The 13,647-nt window shown below is 57.5% G+C and overlaps 1 protein-coding gene across 1 annotated transcript in view; it reads right to left on the bottom strand.

Annotated features, from left to right (window-relative positions):
• The window catches only part of VOLCADRAFT_104036 (uncharacterized protein), a gene marked incomplete at both ends in the record, with an annotated part of 43,279 nt that overhangs the window by 7,202 nt on the left and 22,430 nt on the right, over positions 1-13,647 (bottom strand). The window contains 22 exons of the mRNA XM_002948662.1: positions 178-388; positions 816-1,532; positions 1,598-1,747; positions 1,971-2,619; positions 2,828-2,999; positions 3,401-3,660; positions 4,392-4,540; positions 5,173-5,248; positions 5,683-5,853; positions 6,043-6,149; positions 6,457-6,717; positions 7,114-7,291; positions 7,603-7,735; positions 8,267-8,328; positions 8,645-8,788; positions 9,000-9,098; positions 9,352-9,514; positions 9,671-9,820; positions 10,229-10,323; positions 10,542-10,688; positions 10,989-11,335; positions 13,023-13,407. Coding sequence (XP_002948708.1) covers positions 178-388; positions 816-1,532; positions 1,598-1,747; positions 1,971-2,619; positions 2,828-2,999; positions 3,401-3,660; positions 4,392-4,540; positions 5,173-5,248; positions 5,683-5,853; positions 6,043-6,149; positions 6,457-6,717; positions 7,114-7,291; positions 7,603-7,735; positions 8,267-8,328; positions 8,645-8,788; positions 9,000-9,098; positions 9,352-9,514; positions 9,671-9,820; positions 10,229-10,323; positions 10,542-10,688; positions 10,989-11,335; positions 13,023-13,407 — 4,826 coding nt within the window. The remainder of the gene's footprint in view (positions 1-177; positions 389-815; positions 1,533-1,597; positions 1,748-1,970; positions 2,620-2,827; positions 3,000-3,400; positions 3,661-4,391; positions 4,541-5,172; positions 5,249-5,682; positions 5,854-6,042; positions 6,150-6,456; positions 6,718-7,113; positions 7,292-7,602; positions 7,736-8,266; positions 8,329-8,644; positions 8,789-8,999; positions 9,099-9,351; positions 9,515-9,670; positions 9,821-10,228; positions 10,324-10,541; positions 10,689-10,988; positions 11,336-13,022; positions 13,408-13,647) is intronic.

Raw genomic sequence — 13,647 nt, 5'->3', positions numbered from 1 at the left:
TAGAATCCTGGTAGACCGCTGAAACATCAACAACAACACCCCGATATCATATAACTCCGCTATCCACCTATCGCGGCAGGAAAGGGGACACGAAAACACACTCACGGGCATGCACATACGCCCCACACATCACCGGCACATCACATACAGACGCACAGCCCTCTCACTGATGCTCACTGGTGCTGCTCCTTTATCAGGAGGGTCACGACGATGTAAGCCACAATGTGGGTAGTCAGCATGACCGCCAGCAGTATGTAGCTGTGCAGCCGCAACCTCTCCATGGGGGTCATCAAGTTGGGACCAGCCAGCTGCTTGGTAAGAGCCTTGAGCAGCTTCCATCGCCGAGAGTCGATGATTGGCTCATTGGCCGACTGGGCGTCCGTGCTGCCTGCATAAAGGCAAATTAAGCGCGAATGGGATCTGATGAGTGAGCGCAAAGCTGGTTGGAAAGGAGCGAGCAGAGTGCGCACGCAAACGCCCCTGTTAATTATAATTGTTTTTTTCCCGTCACCGTCCTTCCATGTATGTCCGCTTCTGTCCTTTCCTCTCCTTTCCTCTCCTCTCCCCTCCACTTGCATCAGGAAGCCTGCTGCTCCATCCCGTCAGTGCTGACGCCTCCGTCCCCCGCACCATCTTCGAGTCATAAACTCATCACAGACCACAAGTAAGTAGTCGTGATTCCCACGTGGTGTAACGCAGCTAATATCTGGTAATCGACAATCGATATCGACCAGGGAAAAACAGCAACCGAACAAACAGTCGAATCACCAACCGACGGCCAAGTTTCAACGACGACGGGCTGGATATCCACTCACTTGTAATGCCGCTGGCCGCTTGGCTTCCCTCTGTACTGGACTCTCCCCCCTCGCTGCCCTTCTCCCACTTTTCTCCTCCTCCCCTTCCTCCTCCTCCTCCTGCATCTTCACTGCCGCCGCCACCGCCACCGCCGCCGTCAATACGGCCGCCATCTCCACCCGCCGCATTGCCGTCCAAACCGCCAGGCGGCGACCCATCGAACGACTGCCGGCTCCCCACCAACGCGGGCCCGCCGGACCATGGCTCCAGATCATCCACCGTCGACGCTCCGCCCCGTCCGGACAGAACTCGTGTGAAGGCGAAGGACTCTGCCGCCCGCCGCCGGCTCTGTGCCGTGTCTAGGAGACCGCCCCCGCCAGTGGTGCTTTTATGCTCCGGGATGCTGGCTAGCATGGTAGATGGCTTTCGCTCCGGACCTAATAACGCACCCAGGGATGGGAAACCGCCGCCACCGCCGCCGCCGCCGCTGCCCGTCTTTGACGTCGCCGCTGGGAAAGGGCCCGCGGCGGCGGCCCCGGCAGCAGAGGTGTTGTCAGCTGCCGGGTGGCTGCCAGCACCACCCACAGCTGCCGCTGCAGCGCTGCCGGCAGCGGTGGCGGCAGCGGTGGCGGCAGCGGTGCTCGGTCGTTCTGATATCGGTAGCTGTGCGTCGTGCGGGCCGCTGCGGCGCCTAGTGATGGTCCGAACCCACTGGGCGACAAACTCGGACTTGCTCGCTGCAGGGTTGGAGCAGGGACGCAAATGGAGATTGGTTGCACCCAGAGAGTGTACCAGTACTCACCAAGGGAATGTTTAAGAGAGAAAGGCAGGAGACGGAGCCAGATACTTTGGTGCAAACGGGGCCTCTGGCACAAGTTTAGCATTTGGAAACTAGACACATCTAAAACCTCGAGCTCCATTAGACCCATCAAACGGTTTCGTCGCCATGCAGCTATTAGTGCGTGATTACAGGGATAGGGGAGCAAGCCGCCATCATCATCGCCGAGGCCACGCAAGGCAAAGGCCAAGGCACGACAAGAAACAGGGTTCCCGGGAGCTTTTTGCCTTTCGCCCGCTAATATGCCCACGCGAGTAAGGAACGTAGGAACGCAAGTTGGAATCAAACCAGGTGTGGGAGGCCATCCCCCCAGCTGTCAGACGGGGCGATTTCGCACCTGCACGGCTGAGGATTTTGGCCTGACCCTCGGCATCCAGATCCCGGCTACCATCGGAGCTGCGCCTGCGCCGTCGGCCACCGCTGTCGCTACTGCTGTCGCTGGAGGTTTTTCCCTCTCCGTCGCCGTCGCCGTCGCCATTGCTTCTATCGCCGTCACCATCTCCATCGTCGTTGCCTTCGCCTTCGCCTTCACCGTCGCCCAGGCCCTCGCCCTCGCCGACGCCGCTTTGGGCCGCGACAGCGCCTCCTTCCTCCGCAGCCTCCAGCTGCCGCTCTGGCCCCCCATCAGCCCTCGCCGCGCCCTCCATCGCCGCCGCCGGCGGCGGTTGGCCCCCCGTCGCTGCCGTGCCTCGCCGCGCCACGCTTCCCGCTTTCGCATCCAACAGGACCTTGACGTGCTTCCCACCGTCTCCACACCCGCCATCATCTCCCGTCTCACCGAGTGCAACCACCTTGCCGCCTCCGCCGCCTCCGCCTGGCCTGTTGGCCTGCTGGGAGATCTGCTGACGCGCTGACTTTGCCAGGAAGAGGGCTGCGTCCAGATGGAGTACCCGCATCAAGTCGGCGTGTGCCCCGGCGTAGGTGGTGTCCGGGTGCAGAGTGACAACCACCTTGGAACGGCCCCCGGGCGCAAGCACCTGCACGCCCTGCGCTCAGCATGCACAGCATGCGTTACATTCACGGCATCCCACCCATCTCATTATTTAGCAACACGTGGAGGAAAATGATAATGTGCTGTCGGCTGCTGTCGGTTACTCTATATCTACATCACGGTAATTTCTATGGTCATGCTGCTGCATCATGGCAGACGCGCGGCTGTTTTGTGCAAATCGTGCGATGAGCACGTACACCTACCTGTACGACGATGCGCATGGTGCCAGTGTCGGGGTGCGGCCCGATGAAGGTCATCACGGGACTGATAACTGCGCAGCTGCCGGAGGACTTGAGCGCGCTGCGCTGCTTCTTGTGTTTTGAGTGTTCATCAGATAGCTTCTGCCAGCTTGTGTCGGCGGGGATATCCAAGAACCTGCATGCAGGTGGCGGGAATGTGTCACACACAGGTCCGTTGGAATATGGAAACACGCATAGCGAGAAATAAGGTGGACTGCATATCTGTGTTTGTACGTGCCTTTGGTTGCCATGCATTCTGCCTGTGTACATGCACACGTACATGTGTCCCGCTTCCTTCCTTCATATATTTCTTATCGTGCGCACTCCAACATATCGCGGCCTGTGGTCTGTGGTCTGTGGTAGCTGGTAGCTGGTAGCAACGTGGTACTCTGAAACACGTGCCGCGCTCTCTTGCCTCTGCCGACATATAAACCGTAAGACCCGCACCCCTCCTAGCAGATAAAATGCTACGTGCCAACTTTCCGTTATAAGGAGACGACTTGCATTCAGCAGGCAAGGTGCACTATCGTTACTCACCTCTGTAGCGGTTTCCTTAGCATGGCAGTGGAGGGCATCCCAACGATGAGTCCCGTCATCGGACTGGCTCGCCGAATCACAAGCTCATCATCAAGCTCCACAACTCCGCTCAGAAGGTCCCTTCTCCAAAGCGTGACCCGAATACGGGCGCCGTACACATCTCGTGAGGCCGTAGCAGAGCCCTCCTTCCCCACGGCCGCGTCCTCATCACCCCCGCCGCCATCGGCCTCCTGCTCATACAGTTCGTCGTGCAACTCGACCTGGCGGCGGATGAGAGGGACATCGGACACGGTGAGTTGGCAGAAAGTGAAACATGGGAGAGTTGGGACACGCGCGCGCCTCGCTGACTGTGTGGTCAAGAAAGGTACCGGTCTTCCTCTTCGCTCTTTCAACACCATTTTTCTATACCATCATCTAACACCCTGAGGAGGAGGAGGAGGAGGAGGAGGAGGGAGAGGAGGAAGAGGGAGAGGGAGAGGAGGAGGAGGAGGAGGAGGAGGAGGTAGAGGAGGAGGAGGAGGGAGAGGAGGAAGAGGGAGAGGGGGAGGAGGAGGAGGATTCACGCACACGCCCTCACTATCTCGAAGCCCTCGCTGGTGCCACTTCAAGAGTTGGAGGCACTTTGAGCGGCGGCCTCAGTCCCTTCAGGGGGTATGTCGGATGCACGCGTGGCTGCTTGGTGGAGCCCATCCATGCACATTAGGCACAGCGTAAAGACAGGACTGCCCGCTTCCCGCTCCTCATACCAGCAGATAAAGAGTCCTCGGGGGGAGGCAGGTGTTGTAGGTAGGTGGAGTAAGGGAAACAGGGGATTGTCCATTCGTGCACCAGCTCTATCTGCCACACACTACCCTTTCATTCCCACTATCGCCATGACAGCCTGGTTCCTCGCCACCAACTGCCAACGCGTGGTGTACCACACACAAGCACATATATATAGATATGCATAGCATTTGAGTCCTTACAATAAACTTCACCCCGTTTTTCGCACCTGCAGGCAGGCGGATTTGGAACCTGCGCTGGGGGCTGCTGCGCCCTTCAGTGCGGAGGGTCTTTTGATGCTGCTTCTGTTGCGTTGCAACAGTGGATGCGATGTGGTTTCGGAGATGGGCGGGTGGACACGGACCCGCCAGGACGTGCCTGCAGACATGCACGTCGTGATTTTGCGGGGCAGGGTTGTGGCGTGGGGGTCTCTCTATATGGGCAAGATATTCATGAATCCGTCTGGTCTGGTGACATGTAGCTTGTAACTAAAATTACGAAGGCATGAAGAGGAAATAGCAACTGTAGAGTAAAGTAATTCCTCGGGAGGTGGACACCGGGCAATGGCACCGGGTTCGGGGAAATGAAGGGGAAAGGTACGGCGCTGTGTAAGGGGGTGACCGCTGTCCGGTGGCACGCGGTCGTCCGTGCGAACGTGAGTGCAAGCAGGGGGGGAGGTAGGAGAGTGCAGTGCCGGAACAGACGGCTACAGGCGATGTGTAACTTTACCGAATAGTCGGGCAGGCGCTGCTGCGGCAGGCGCAGATATAGGAGCCTGTCGTTAACCCTAAAACGCATCTGTGTGGGACAACCCTCCGCGCCTCACCCCTGACTCTGCTTTCAGTGCTGGATAACGGCCAGTTATACATGACGACTAACGCTGGCGGTGACAACAGAGCATCTCCCAGCACGACCACGACCAGTACGCAACACCAACACCAGCCCCGCCCAGGCACCTGCATACCCAAGTTTACCCACCCATCCACCTGAGCCCCTTCACACACACACACCTGGCATCTCATGTTCCTTGTCCAGCAGCGCCAACATCAGCAGCTGCATCTGGGACTCGCCCGCTTGGTCGCGCCACTGGGGGGCCCCGGACGGGGAAGGGGGGAACGGGGGTCCACCAGGTCAGATAAGTGGCTGCCTGCGTTGTCGTTCCAAGCGGCAACGAAGGCAGCATCACAGCACACAGACGTATATAGACTATACTACCGAGAAACACGGTCTCTCATGACCCTGCAACAAAGCTATAGCTGCCACACTCCGTCATGTGCGCTTGCGGTCTTTGTTGGTATCAGCAAAACACACGCACGCACATACACAGCCATGTACGGAAACCTTTCCCCGTTGGCGCCACAGGCCCGGCTCTTTCCTGTCCTGTCGTACACGGATTTTGTCCCGTCCTGCCGTACATGCTTACCCAGGATAAATACATATTGAGTTCCTTTACCAATGCCCATGAACTGCGTCACACACGTCAGCCTCATACGTTCATGTCATTTCAGTTCAACACACACCTCCTGGAAAATGTCAATGATGTCACAAAGGTTGCAACCGATCATATCCGCCGAACGGAAGCCGAACAGCTCAGAGCTGGGTTGCGATACTAACAGCACCCGGCCGCCAAAGTCCGCCGTTACCACCAGTTGCTTCTCCGCCATCGCCTCGTCAGCAGGGCGCTTCTCGATCTGCATGCCCGCCAGAAAACAACAACAACACAGGTATTAAATGTACGGCAATACGGCAGTACGGCAGGACCATGTCGACATGGTGGCGATCGAGGCCCAAATAAACGAGCTAGGTCCGTGGACCATGAAGCGAGTAAGTAGTTACCCAGATACCCACCCACCCACCCATTCGTCCACCCACACGCCCACCTGGACGACGTACAGAGTCGAGGCGGTATCCGTTGCCATTGCGACGCTAATCTTCAGCCGTACTGCCACCAGGCTGCCGTTCTCATTGAGCATGTGAACCGCTTGACCTGCCCGGCAGCTGGTGGGGGGAATGGCAGCGGGGGGATCCTGCACCCACCGTGTACAACGCAGGCAGCACCCCTCACGCGCAGCAGATACAATAAGTTCTTAGCAGGTGTTTGAGTTGAGACGAATGGAGGCGAAGACGCCGAACAGATGGATGTGGGAGGATAATGCAGGATTGGACGGAGGTCAAGAGGAGAGGAAGAGAGGATATCTACGTGCATCCGTATATGCGGTGGTTCGTGAGTAAATATAAAGCCACGGCGCAGTCTTTTACCATCCCAGCTCTGACACGCCCCGTTCCCGTCCCACCCTCGCCCACCTCGTCCCCAACCCCAACCCCAACCCTTCCATGACCCACCCTAAGGAACTTCGAGTGAAGTGTATTGTACGGCGGCGGTAGCAGCTGGTCCAGCCTCATCGTGGCCAGCTTGCGCATCGGGTAGCCCAGCAGGGTGGATACACCGCAGGAGGCGAACCGCATTCGCATGTGGGAATCTACCACTATCAGGGTGCCCTCGCGGCCGTCGGTGCGGTTGCAGTTGAGCACCAAAATGCGTTGGGCCTCGGTGCCTGCAGTAGGTGGTATGCGTAGGCAGATGTGGAGTCCAAGCTTGGATGAACCTTAGGATAAGCTTGGCGTGCGGGTGTTGTGCCGCAGACCTTGAGCTATGCCGGTTACAGTACTATTTTGCGTTTGATGATAGTAGTGAGGAAGGAAGAAGTCCCGCAGCCCATAAAATACAGCAATAGACCGCAATAGCGGCAACCCACGATCAACAGGCTCGCATGACCAACAATCAGCAACGGCAGCCCCACCCTTGCGATGCCCGCCTTGGTCCTCAACAGTACAGCCCAGCACGGGCAAGCACAGCAGAACGCAGTTATATGTAGGGCCCAACATCCCCCAATACACACACGCATGCATGCACACACGCACACCTACCCTCGGCGGACATACATACGCACCTGCCAGCCCCACCGTCACATCCACAGGCACAGGGTCCAGGTAGCGGTGCTTGAACAGCAGCTTGAGGGTTATGCTGCGAGCCAGGAATTCCTCAGGAGCCGCCTCCTTGCAGCGCGCCATCAGTCGTTCGACCTCCCCCTCGTCGTCACACACCAGATTGCTCAGCGGCCTACCCACCTGGGGGGTTTGAAATTCTGGTTTTAGGTGGTGACTGTGTGTGTGTGTGTGTAGATACGGCCCTAGGACGGTTTCTCTTCAGGACGTCCTAGGCATGGCTTTACACCCTGCCTACCGGGGAACAAATTCTAGTGCTCGAATCGACACCAGCAAAACGCTATCATGTACATCAGCCTACCTCCAGCTGCACCCCAGCCTCCAGCTTAGCACACCCAGCAACACACCGAAACCCTGGGTTTGGGCTGTGGAAGCAGTGGTCGTGCTGGCTCCACAGGGCCCCCACGTCTTCCTTAACCCTCAGAACTACCCACCAAGTCCCCCTCCGATATTCCGCAAAGTGAGGCGAACTGCTGATCACCGCATAGCACGACCCCGTTGGGCGCAATCCAGGCTCGGACCGTTAGCGAGTTGGTTGGAAGAGGACGCGCGACACCCAGGAAGATGCTGCATTGGTGAGGAGTGGGAGGAGAGAGAGAGGAAGCAGGACAGTAGGAAAGCAGCGAGTGAGGAAGGGAGGGAGGGGAAGGCATCGGAGAAAGCAGGGCCACGCTGCAGTGATACAGCCTCTGTTGAAGCTGCTATGACTACTGCTACTGATGGTGCTGTTGCCGCGCCTCTGTTTTTGGTGCAGCTGCTACTGGTTTTGAACTTTGTGAGCCGCACAAATCACAACGAGCTCGTAGGAGGGGGAACAATCAGAACCCTGGTTCGAATCCGCGCTCGTCCATACCAGGAATAATGCATGCAGGTTGAATCAAGACATGGGGCTGGAAAAGGCAAACAGAACAACCCGCAATAGCTACGTGCAAATATACCCAATGCACGCGGCCAGTGTAAGTGGCTGGGTTGAAGGTGTCCCGGAGAGGCGGCAGGTGGTGAAATGTAAGGCGCCGGGGTGGGCGAGGCGTGTGGGATGCCCCGCCCGGCATGCAAGACGGTACCGACGAACACATCAGCGAGGTGGACCTCACCCACCTGTCCGCACCGGCGCCGCTCATCCTGGTGACACAGAGGGCCATGGGAAACACGTAGCGCTCCTGAGGAGAGCGGGAGGAAGTGGAGAAGGGTGGTGGGGGTGGGGGGGTTGGAAGAGTAATTCAGGAGCGGTCCATACAGCAGGGAACGGACGATGATACCACTCGGCAGGATGGTAGCCGTGCAAAACACAGCTAGCGGCGGTGGTGATGGGCGCTTGCAGCAGCGACGCTAACCAAGACACGTGCATGCGCATCATCGCCCCACATGGGCCCCCCCTTTTTGCATCCCGCTGCATGGTCACTGGTCCATCCAAGCGCTCTCCAGCACTAGTCCGCCAATGGTCATCACCTTGTGCAGCGCCACCACCTCCCTCACGGTGTCCAGGATGTGCGGCTCACCACCCCCGGAGTAGCGAGCCAGGTAGCCGCTGTGGCGCTGACTGAAGGGCTGCGGCATCAGCAAATTCACATTGGCCCCCTCCAGCTCGGACTTGGGGTAGCCGAACACTTGCTGGACGGCCTGGCGAGGGTGTGCGTGTGCGCCAAGATTTGGGTTAATGCGTTTGGGTGCAGGATGGCATGTATGGGTACATGCAGACCGCATTATTATGCCAACGCCAGTAAGGCAAGCCATGCAATCCCACAACAATCCCAGGAGGGCGTTTAAGAGGAAATTCACAGCGGTGTACGGCATCAACGCCAGCCGTATTATTATATCCATTCGTACATACCTGGCTGACCATCATGATCGTCCCTTCGGCGTTGATCACCACCACTGCGTCGTCCTCCATGGACATAGACGTGAGGAACTCGGGCTTGCTGCTTGAACCCTGCTTTTGTGAGAAGCAGAAATCAACAAGTAGTCCGATAGCATCCGGAAGATGTTGCCCATTTACACGTCCTGCAGCTGGACGCCCTGAACCTCACATAGGCAAGCGCCCTGCAACGCAACTGCAATGCCTTTTCCGCCAGTGCTGCATAGCCCCCTCTAGTTGCTGGCCAAGGTGCACCTCCGGCGCACATTTAGCAGCCCCGTACGTCGTACGCTATGACTTCCTTCCGTGAAATCGTACAGTGCCGTACCTGGATGTTGCTGAGGTCCAGGTTGAGGATGGCGTCGCCGCCACCATTGCGACTGGCCTCATTGTATGCCTTGGAGGCAGCCACCGGGTCGTGTTTGACATCCTCCAAAAATTTGCCATAGCAGCGCAGCAGCTTTCCGTTGGTGGGATAGCGCTCTAAAACCCTAGGGAAGTGGCAGATGCGTGTGTGTGTGAGGGGGGAGAAGGGGGAGAGTTGGCCAGGTAGGGGCGGCCACGAGGGACAGCGAGGATTTGCTCCGCGTTGCAGGGCAGGGGTACGTTCGTACCCACCATCGTGCCACGTCACCATCACCGCCTACCTGCGGTAGACCTGGTGCGCTCGCTCAGTCCCCGACTCGAGTGCATTGAGCGCCCTGTCCACCTCCACCACCCGCAGGCAGGTCTTGAGCATCAGCATCCACAGCTCAGCTTGGAGCATTAACACCTCCTTGTGCACCCGTAGTACGGCCCTGAGTACGGCATAGTGTGGAAGATAGTATTTGCATCCAATCGCAAGGACGTGCACATACATGCGATCGAGGGGCGGGTTGAGGCAGCTGGGATGGAATGATTAAGTGTTGGTGGGGACGCCTTTCAGATGGTGATAGTAACACACCACTAGCAGCACAGGCCAGCACGTAGCCCGGCAGGTAGCAAATACTCTCATGCAACTAACCCATAAGCCCCTTTATCCTGGGGGGAGCATCATGCAACCCCTCATAAGGTATGCCCCTCAACAAGTGCAGCTGGCGGTGTCCATTAGTCAATCGGTCCTCAAACGATACCTCACAGTATATGTTACCAGTAGCGCGCTCCTGCCGCACCACCACCACCACCACCACCACCACCACCACCACCACCACCACCACCACCACCACCTGAAATTTCGTCGAAACTCAATGTACGCCTGGAGGTCCATCCCGCAGTCTTGGCTGTCCTTAAGCCGTTTGCTTGCCTCCCCAGTGCAGAAGATCTACATACATATATGCATACAGAGACAGACGAGACAGAGTTGCATACTAGGAGTAAAAGTGGCCATAGGTGAAGCATTACCCCCCCACCTGTTCCCCACACCACCACAATCCTCTGGAAGGGATGCACGCCAGCCTAGACGACTGTTGTATTTGCACCCAAAACCCGAAACATGAATCCATGGTGATGCGGTCCAGATGCAAAGCCCCACGCACGCACCTGGTACCTCTCCACTAATGTGGGCGTGTGGCGGGACGCCTGCTGCAGCTGCGTGCGGCTGGCGGGACCGTCCTTGCGCACCTCCAAAAGGAAGTTGGCATACAGGATGAGCAGGAAGGGCGAGTTGGGGAAGGCTTGCATGCCCGCCTGCAGGTCAAACAAGGGCAGAGAAAGGGTTTGGAGGGCAGGGCAGATCGGGAGTCAATCGGAACCAGTTTATCAGGTGAGCAGCCTCTGCAGCCTCTGCAGGGCCACAAGGCACATACAGAAGCCACACACTCACACAGACCTTGCCTCGTCACACTTCCATTCATGCATTTTGCGCATGCAATTTGAAGCAACACACGAAAATAGAAAAACCGAATAGACACTCGCAGAATAAACCAAAGCAATCATGGCAAAACGACGTGACATCTCCTTAAGCACGCTGCACACGCACGTGCACACCTTGATGATGGTCTCCCCAAGTGCTGCCGCCCCCTCGTCAATCGTCCCATCGATGGTGAACCTCCGCATCACCCGAGATAGCAGCTCCACCTCCTGAACGCTGTGGAACTTGTGCACCTTGGCTAGACGCATCCCGGGCGCGAGGCCCTTAAACTTGCGCGCTGGCCAGGCCGCCCACCAGGCGTGCACGGTGCACGCTACCCAGCCGACGGCCACGGTGGGGAAGATGCCGTACAGGACGAGTAGCGTGACATGGCGGCGGTGATGAGCTGAGTGGTTGTCGCCAAATGCCAGATATGCCAGCAGTACGGCGACGTACAGTATACCAAACCAGAGGCTGCACCACACTATGTTCACGAAGGTCCGGTAGAAGGGCAGCTGTGTCGAATAATAATAATAGTGTAGGGATGTCCAAACGGGCAAAAAGTAAATGGCAACTCCAGAGTAGCTAACATCAAGGGCCTTAAGAAAAGGGAAAGCATGTGGGTAGTTTTACCATGAGCACGATGGCGGTACTGGGCGGTAGAGTTCCGACAATCAACCAACCCCTTACCAGTCGGTAACCCTACCGAACCGGTCGGTGCTTCGGTACCCGGGCCGGTGGGGTAACCGACGTAACGAGCTAACGACCCAGTAACAGGGGGTTCACCGACCAGTAAGGTTACCGGTCGGTAAGGTAACCTGGTCGTTATCTCGAAATATCGGTCACTCTACCGAAGCGACCGGTTGGGTTTTAGCTAACCGGTCGGTTACCGACCCTTTTATGCCATAGGGCCACCAGTCGCCCAAATGCCTCTGCGGAACACCTTTTCTCTTTCGAAACACCTGCTAAACGTGCGATCCCCTACAGCAGCCCGCCCATCCTCAAGAGCTCCCATCCAGCTTCCACGCAACCCGGCCCCACCCAACTCCTAATGAAGACCAAACAACCCAGACACCCGCCAGCTTCGCTTGATCGGCCCCTTCCCGCACGTCCCACCCGACACAACCTCCACACACATACATACACACATACATACATGCATACATACATACATACATACATACATACATACATACATACATACATACATACATACATACATACATACATACATACATACATACATACATACATACATACATACATACATACATACATACATACATACATACATACATACATACATACATACATACATACATACATACATACATACATACATACATACATACATATGTATGGATGAGACCAAGCTTGACTAAGCTGCTACTATGACCGTCGGCCAACCGCGGCCGTGGCCACCGACAGCGACCTCAATTGTTTGAGCGTAGTTATGGTTATCTAATTAGCCTGAAAATGTCGCAGAGGCGACCAGCAGTGGCTGTTAGCCGCGGCAATGTTCAAAATGGCCGCCAGCCGACCTCAGCCGCGAGACCGCAATCCATACCGACCAAAAAGATAAAGGCCGTCAGTGGCTTTTACGGAACAAATGAAGGCTTGGCTTTCTACAGAGCCACACTAGAACTGGAACCGATCGTGGTGACAGTCCGGTGGCCAGCGGGCTCAGATACGGGCGACATCATCGCGCAAATATACGGTCCATTAGGACTTCAAATTCTGGCAACAATTGGCCAAATCTTCCGCAGCAACCAGGAGTTCAACCGTTGGGGAGGCCCTCGCATTCAAAAACGGTTGCTTTATCCGATGGGAAGGGAACGGCACATTGTGATGGAACTCTCCATCCTTGTGCCCAAAGGAGGTTTAGCAGCGTTGACAGCGACCAGGCGCATCGTTAACGGGCGATTGCGCGTGCCTGGGGTGCAATTGACCCCGAACATGGAGCCGATGGAAGTGGAGCTGCTGGTGAAGAACCAGCAACAGGCTAAGCCCATTGTGTGGGAGGTGAGAGGCGTCCCGGTCGGCCTCAGCTGTCAGGGCACGGCCGACTTCCTCACCCGGGCATACCGGGCAGACCCCAGTCCNCAGGACGTGACGGAATTCTCGCTCCTGGCCCCCACGACGATGGCCGACACGTGGAGGCTGGAGCTTACCAGCAATCGCGGCCTTCCGCGAGAACTCCCGTTTGAATACGGGGAGCCATCGGAGGCGTGCCACCAGAAGGGCACCCTTCAAGCGATCAGGAAGACCCCCCTGGAAGGGGAACCTTTCCTGATGCCCCAGCCACCCCCGCGAGCAGCACTCGCCCAGCAGCAAAGGGGAGACGGGGCGGCAACAAGCACCCGCCCAGGCCACAGTGGGCAGGGGACGGGAGTACAGGGGCGACTGACCAGATTCTTGAGCCCGATGGATTTCGATGCCATCCAGAGAGACAGGGGTCACTGCTCTGGCGCAGCAGAGGGGGGGCCTGCAGGAGTTAACCCTCTGGGACCCCCCAGCGGCCCCAAGCCCAGAAGGGCGGTGGATGATGGCAGCGGGCTGAATGGAGTGAGGGGGGGCAAGGGGGACAACAGCGGCAGTGGCCCCTCTATCCCACCCCAGGGCAGTAGTGAAGGTGATGCTGAGACGAGCTGGACAGTGATGGGCAGGAAGGGGAGGAAGACCCCGGCGACGGCTGCAAAGGCTGCACCAGCAGAGACCAACCCCTTTTTGGTGCTGGCGGAGCTGAGGGGAGAGGAGGACGCCCCCACAGATGTTCCTGCTCCAACGGGGGGGAAT

The sequence above is a fragment of the Volvox carteri genome (genome assembly GCF_000143455.1).
Source record: "Volvox carteri f. nagariensis unplaced genomic scaffold VOLCAscaffold_11, whole genome shotgun sequence".
NCBI classification, from domain to species: Eukaryota; Viridiplantae; Chlorophyta; class Chlorophyceae; order Chlamydomonadales; family Volvocaceae; genus Volvox; species Volvox carteri.
Note: the sequence above shows the minus strand (reverse complement) of the source record. Positions and strands in the feature narration are given on the sequence as shown.